This window comes from Perca fluviatilis, chromosome 5 (assembly GCF_010015445.1).
Source record: "Perca fluviatilis chromosome 5, GENO_Pfluv_1.0, whole genome shotgun sequence".
Lineage (NCBI taxonomy): Eukaryota > Metazoa > Chordata > Actinopteri > Perciformes > Percidae > Perca > Perca fluviatilis.
Window position 1 is genome coordinate 25,440,361 of NC_053116.1, and position 7,566 is coordinate 25,447,926.

At 38.3% G+C, this 7,566-nt stretch overlaps 1 protein-coding gene across 1 annotated transcript; it reads left to right on the plus strand.

The window, feature by feature from the left end:
- Nucleotides 1–3,480, plus strand: LOC120558819 (chymotrypsin-like elastase family member 2A). Its single transcript, XM_039800071.1, has 8 exons — nucleotides 1–112; nucleotides 356–444; nucleotides 542–639; nucleotides 1,490–1,612; nucleotides 1,732–1,868; nucleotides 2,348–2,493; nucleotides 2,891–3,043; nucleotides 3,401–3,480. The coding sequence occupies exons 1-8, from the start codon at nucleotides 76–78 to the stop codon at nucleotides 3,416–3,418; spliced, it is 801 nt and encodes a 266-aa protein (XP_039656005.1). The 5' UTR covers nucleotides 1–75; the 3' UTR covers nucleotides 3,419–3,480.
- Nucleotides 3,481–7,566: the final 4,086 nt, after the last annotated feature.

A 7,566-nucleotide genomic window follows, 5' to 3' on the forward strand; every position in this document is an offset into this window, starting at 1 on the left:
GTCTTTAAACAGGTGTGTTCAAGCGCTATATAAAAAGGTGCACGTCCCCCTCAACTTCTACTGAAGACAGTCACAATGAAGTTCGTGATCTTGGCTTTGTTTGTCGCTGGTGGTAAGCTCTGATACTGTTCTGACCAGACAATTAAATGTTGCTACATACAGCTGTCCACATTGTTTATACATTAAGTGGTCTGTACATTTGATATGAAGCATTGAGTTTGTCAGACTCACATGTTATCCTTATGCTGAAAAAAGCTTTTAAACATTTTTGACAGTTAAAGAATAAGATTTCAAATGACTGCCGATGTTAAGATACAGTCATAAATTTACCATAATCTGTACGGTTGTTTCTTAGCCTACGGGTGCGGCCTGCCCACTTACCCTCCCGTCATCACCAGGGTGGTTGGTGGAGATGATGTCCGTGAGAACAGCTGGCCCTGGCAGGTATGGCCCCTTTAAGACTTGTCCTTTAAATTCTGTCTTCTGTCCAGTTCCTAAAGTTATAAGAAAAACGTATGCTTCTGTCGTTGTTTGTTTTCAGGTGTCTCTGCAGTACCAGAGTGGCAGCAGCTTCTACCATACTTGTGGTGGCACCCTGATCTCCAACCAGTGGGTCCTCACTGCTGCTCACTGCATCAGGTGTGGCTAAAACGTAAAAAAAAAAAAGAAATCAGAAATCAGGAAGGTATGCGAGGCACAGAGGACAAAGAGAACCAGGCCAACAGGGTGATAGAGGCAGTACAGAGGGAAAAACATGTTTGGATACTTTACTCTAGCAGTCTGACATGGAAGATACACAGAGGTGGCAGTACAATGCAGTTTACTTTGTGCCCACAGCTGACATTTTTGAATTCCCTTTGGTGGAAGTGTTCTCTGGGGTTGCCTAAGCACAAATGTAAAGATATATTCCGTTTGACTATATCTAGTCTTTGGACACATGGGACTACTGTTTTCTCCATATACTCATATATTTTTTGGGGAAAAGCAGTGCCCAAAGACTAAATAGAGTAAGATAAAAGAAATGGCTGAATCTCAGAAACACAAGGAGCACAATCATATATATTGGCATCGCTGAACTCATAACAAGTAAATCCAAGATATGCACACATGTGCAATGTAGAAAATATATATTTCCCATGGAAAACATTTAATAAACACAATGTTAGTTTTTTTCCCTCATTCCCTTTAACTAAAACGAAAGGCTTGTATCATGCGGACAGTTGTGTTGTCATTACTTAGAATTCATCATGGGGGTGACAGAAACAACACACTATAGCTTTAATTGCATGAATAAAAACTATTAACTGGCAATCCCACTTTTATTTACACTGGCAGTATTAATTTTAGGAGTACTGTATGTTAGCAGCAGTAGTCCTATGTGAAACACTGAACATTGAAAGTGTTTAAAGGTAATTGTTCTATTAAAGTGTGCCCAGATCAAAGCAACACTGACCCTTGTTTCTGTGCGTCTTTTTTTGTGGCCAAGCAGCAGTCGCACCTACAGAGTCTACCTGGGAAAACACAATCTCAAGACCAACAATGAGGCTGGTTCCATCGCCATCAGCCCCACCAAGATTGTCGTCCACGAGAACTGGGACTCTTACAGAATCCGGTGGGCTCAGTCATTTCCCCTCCATCTTGTAGACTACACATTATGCTGCTGTGACTATTTTGATAAGTGTTCTGTCCATGCTATTATTAACATATTGTTTCTAAATGTGGCCTCTCTAGTAACGACATTGCCCTGATCAAGCTGTCAACTCCTGTCACTTTCTCTGACTCCATCATGGCCGCCTGCCTTCCCAACTCTGGCGACATCCTTCCTAACAATGCTCCCTGCTACGTCACCGGCTGGGGCCGTCTCTGGAGTAAGTCCTTTTAAGTAAAAAAAAAAAAGAAAGGGTGGCAACGTTAATATCCTCTCATATATTTTATGTTATATCAATTTTCCTGTCAAAGTTGTGTGAGCAGTGAGCACGGCAACTTATTCCACCTTCTCCTCACAGTTTAAAGACACATTGCGAGTTACACAGGACTTGAATTTGAGTGTTTGAGGCCTGCCCCCCCCCCCACTAATGAAAATAGAAATGAAGCTTACACTCTGCAACACAGATATTTTAATGAATTGAGTGAAATGAGTCAAAGTTCTCTGTGCTGACCAGATAGAAAAATGTTATACAAGCTCAGACAAATAGACACTATCTATATTCTCTGTTTATCCTTACAAAACTTTCTGATCTTTAAGAAAATTGGTTTTCACCCACTTTAAACTAGACCTAGTAAAGTTTTGGAATAGACTTAGTCTTGACTGCTGACCTGAATCTGAATGCCCTATTCTCTCCTAAAGCCGGAGGTCCTCTTGCCGACATCCTGCAGCAGGCCCTCCTCCCTGTGGTCGACCACTCCACTTGCACCCGGTCTGACTGGTGGGGCAGCCTGGTCACCAGCAACATGGTCTGTGCTGGAGGAGACGGACAGCTGGCTAGCTGCAACGTGAGTCCTTTCATTTTTTTAAAATCAAGTCAGATTTAATAAGAGTCACTGTAAAACTAGTCTATATCCTCGACGTTCCACTTCAGGGATTGCTCCGTTGCCGGATTTCCATGGTCTGAATAATACTTTTATCTATTAAAATCTATATTATACTTAATGGCATTATCTAAACCTATATTTGAAATAGTTAATATTGTTCTGTTATACTTATTCTCTCGTGTTGCTCCCTTTTTTTTATAATGTAAAACTTGTAATTTGTTTTAAACTGTTTTTATCATTGTTGGTTGGCCCTGTTATTAATGTCTTGTTAAGCACTTTGTAACTTTGTTTAATAAAGTGCTATATAAATAAAGTTAAGTTATAATAATTACTATTATTTGTCTCTGTTCCCCCTCAGGGAGACTCTGGCGGTCCCCTGAACTGTCAGAACCCTGATGGCTCCTGGGACGTCCACGGTGTGGTGAGCTTCGGCTCCAGCATGGGATGCAACTACCCCAAGAAGCCCTCCGTCTTCACCAGGGTCAGCGCCTACATCTCCTGGATCAACAACGTGAGTGAAAAAGCATTGAATAGTAAATAATTTGTCCAAAAGAGCTCATGATACACTAGATAATTTTTTTGGTTATTTTTGACTCGAGCAGACAGCAGTGAAGTTTCCTCCCTCTGTGGATAGAGACTGTTTACTGGCTTTACGGACAAATCAAAAAGCTGAAAGACTTTTCAACTTCTTAAAGACAGACATTTGTGCTTATTACATGGCTCTTGATATTGGACACAAATCTGAGAAATTGTTTTATTTAAAAGGAGCAAAAACTCAGAGGAGTGGAAATGAGTGATTAAGAACAGGTACCCTAGAGCCCTCTAGTGGAGTATTTTAAATTTGTTCTCTTTACGCTTTTCCCTCCAGGTGATGACCACAAACTAAGATGTTGGCTGTTCCACTTCATATACTGTAAATTCATCAAATAAAGCATGTAGTGGCTAATACAGTGTCTTCTGTGTTTTCTTAATCAGACATCAAAATAGAATGTATGTGTTGGTTTGACAACTGTCACAAAATAACCTTCTGAACTTAAGTTGTTGTCTATCATTTACTGAAAATATGATTGTCAGGTTTACCGTTTTACATGATTTTAACCCTCTGGAAGACTTCCAGCTATAGTGACATGTTTAGTTATGGATCATTTACTTCATCAAAGGCCTGTTATGCGAAAGCTCTCACTTTAGCAAATGATAAGTGGGTGGTGATGGCCCAGTGGATATGACACATGCCTGTGGTGTGGGAGACATCAACCAATGTGTCCCTGAGCAAGACACTTAATCCCTAGTTGCTCCAGCGGTGTGTGACCTCTGACATATATAGCAATTGTAAGTTGCTTTGGATAAAAGCGTCAGCTAAATGACATGTAATGTAATAAGATTCCCTGACTGCTGTAAACATTACACACATTTTTAGATTCCCCAAATAGAAATTTGGATATAAGTGAAAGCAGAGCCTGATGCCATCTTCAATACATTTTATTGTGATGACCAGCAATTACACTTGATCAGTATTTATCAGGCCCACTATTCAAAGCTACTGAAAGGACTTCCTGAGCCTCCTATTCTCTGCCAGCAAATTTAGGGGCGCACAGATAGCTCAGTTGGTAGAGCAGGCACCCATATATAGAGGTTTACTCCTCAATGCAGCGGGCCTGGTTTCAACTCCGACCTACGGCCCTTTGCTGCATGTCATTCTCCCCTCTCTCTCCCTTTTCATGTCTTCATCTGTCCTCTCTCTCAAAAAAAAATAAAGGCCGAAAATGCCCAAAAACTAATCTTTAAAAAAAAAAAGAAAAAGTGGTTTAAGGCGTGCGATAGAAAACTCAGATTGGACAGATAGTCTAGCTAACTGTCTCAATTTACAATGCAGAGATCTGAGGAGCAGTTAACCATAGTCCTCATAAATCCACTGGAGTTTAAAATTCCAACACACAGAAAGCAGAAGGAAACGGACATCGGCGAAAACACATGCATCCGTTAGAATTTCCTGCTGCTTCAGAGCAATCCCAGAAGTGGAGATAGACTAAGGGACAGCTGACGCAATATTGACCTAAACAAGGCCAAGTTGAATTTAAAACCAGCATAATGTACCATAATTGCTGAAAATCACTGTATATGCATGGTACAACATGCAACTGACTATAGGCTACTATACAATCTGAGTAATGTACATTTAATCTGAATTTCATCGAAATGTCAATAGGCTAGGCTACTTGATCAATGATATAGCCTCAATATGGTAGTCTTCCCTTTACTGTGTTTTTTTTTTTTGCTGCTGCTTATTCTTTTTTATATAGGCCTACATGGAATTTAAATTTCACCATGAGGACATAACAAGATTTCAGAAATACTGAAGGCATGAGTCCAATTCACCCAACGCAATGTCTCTCTTCCTAAAAAAAGTCTGTAGATATTTTATCATTTAACATTTTATATAGCCTATTCACCTATGTGTTAAAGTTATATTTTCTGTAAATGTAGGGTGTAAATTGTGTTTCAAGCCCTCATTTGCAAAGCCAGAATATAATTATGCTTTGGTTTTGGCATAAAACATTAAACAAAATTTGAGAATAGAGACTATCACAGTCCTCTTAGGTAGCCTAGCAAATAAAAGCAAACAAAAAGTTTTGAATGCCTGCTATGGATACTGCAGATCAGAGAATAGGCCAACAGCAGATAAACAAGTAAACGACTTGCAATTTCGACGATGTCCACTATATTTTGACTACTGTAGAGCCTGTCGCTGTTCCAGGAATAGCTCTTCTGTCGGAAATATAGCGAGGAAGAAATTGGTCGCCATCTTGAATTATGTACCTTAATTTGTTTCCTTGTCCATTGGTTGAATGCTCTTATATACTGTCTATGGTTGAATGTTGAATGGTGTTTTTTGTAACTTTACACATGGCTTCCAGGTGACATTTCCTAAACTGTCGCTGAGAAGTTTACCTTCCCTCCAGTAGGTGCGTTTATTTGATGTTCGCCCGTTAAACGACTTAACGTTATCAATAAATGTTAATGTTGGAACTTTGAATGCTAACAAAATAACTGTTGTCTTTAGCTAGTGTTAGCCTTGGAAGTGTGCTGTATTTTGCGTTTCAAGGATATTATCGTTCATGAGACTTAACTAATCATTGCATTATCTGGATTTTTTTTTTAAACAACGTTAGCTACCGGTATATACAGCTAGCTGTATTGACATTTCACTTTTTACTTTTATTTTATTATTATTTTTTTTTTACAGATTTGGCCAATGTGTGTCAAACAAGACATTCTTATAGTTGAAATAGTAATGACTAGGCCTACCGTTAAAAGAACGGCTATTTTGAAGTTAACGTTAGATGTCTAAAATGCAACATTTCTACCAAATTTAGTCCAGTTGAACAAAAAAGCTATAAAAGTAACTTTACAGTTTGATAATCATGATTGTGTATGCAAGCTAACATTAGATGATTTCCTTCTTTCAGTTTGTCGCAACAAGTCTGATTAAATATATGACTTTGGTCCATTTACCTGTGGATTTCAGCGCTAGTGTGCTCCTGCTGCAGCATTCAGACAAGAGGAGGTCGCAAAAACATAACGCTATTTTGATCCGTAAGTAAAATAAACATCATAATTCATTAACGTTACCTCTGAACATTCTGTCCTGTATTTTCCCATACCTGAATTGCGATGATTACCAGCTACAGGCCACGTGCAGACAGCTTGTGTGCATGATGTCACATAAGTAATAAGAAAGAGGACACAATTAATAGAGTTGCGTTTTAGGTGTTTAGCATGGAATAAAAAAAAAAATCATTTTGTGTCATTTGTGGCATTTTAGGGTATGGAAGCATTTCAACTTGTTTCAAATGAGCACTTGGGATCCATGAATCTCCTTTCTAATAGTCCTGCTAAACTTTTAATTTCATATTTGCTCCTTTTTCAGTGCTAAAGCCCACCTATTGCTAATGAGGAAAAGATAAAAATAAATTTATTTATTTATTTCAAACTGTACGGTACTACTTAAGACCAAAACATATTTGTAATTATGATCGTTTTCTATACATACTTTGGACTACTCTCCCCTGGGATTGTGAATATTTTTTTAACAAAGAAACCATTATTATAGCCACTTTCCAATACATTTTTTTTATGTTACAGGTTCTTTAGTCATAACCCCAATTACTGTCCTGTCTTGTACCTGGAAAGATCTCATTTATAACCATGATGTTCCACAGTAATTATTAACGGAAAACCACGGTGCCCTGATTTTGCTCCCAGGGCTCATTTGCATGTTAATTATCATTAGCAACACAGAAAAACAAGTCATGGCAGTTAAATAAGAAAGCGTATCTTTCATTTCTCCTCCAACATTCCTCTGATGTTTTCAGATGACTTCCAACTTAGTTTTTGCTTGAGATCACAAGCTTTCACCTTGGTTGTTAATGTTTCCAAGCTCTATTTTAATAGAAAAGATATTGTAATGTATCAAGTGACTTGATGCTTTTGGGCAAGATCAACAGTATTCTAGTTGGTAAATGACCTACAGTTGCACAGTCAGATGTTTTTTCCTTAAAACTTTGACTAAAGGTCATCAGTTTTTTATTTATTTATATATATATTTTTTTGCATTTCCAGGTTACACTGAGTGGAATTTCATGGAGAAACACTTTGCTCTGCTGGGCGGATGCCAGTGGAATTTTGCAAGACAGGTAGAACTTTGATTGGCTTGTTGTTGACATTTTACAGAGGATAAATTGTACAAAATCTATTTTACATAGGATATTCCTCCGTAAATATTTGCATGTCTCTTTCCATAAGATGACGAAAATCAATAATGAAACCTCGGCACCTGAAAAACGGCAGGGCTTCAATGGTATGTTGAACAGTGTGTCTGAAAATTATTTTCTTTTGCCACAGGATGGCGACAGATTACTGTTTAAGAGCCCACAATGGCACATAACACAGCGATTAATCATTTGTACTGTATATTGTAAACCCCTGCATATTACTTAAAATTATAATACCATACCATGTTTAGTTTAACCAATG

Excerpts from the sequence above, each read along its gene's own strand:
- LOC120558819 (XM_039800071.1), top strand. The coding sequence starts at position 76 with ATGAAGTTCGTGATCTTGGCTTTGTTTGTCGCTGGTG. Across the intron at positions 113-355 it reads GGCTTTGTTTGTCGCTGGTG|CCTACGGGTGCGGCCTGCCC; the intron begins GTAAGCTCTGAT and ends GTTGTTTCTTAG. Across the intron at positions 1,613-1,731 it reads TGGGACTCTTACAGAATCCG|TAACGACATTGCCCTGATCA; the intron begins GTGGGCTCAGTC and ends TGGCCTCTCTAG.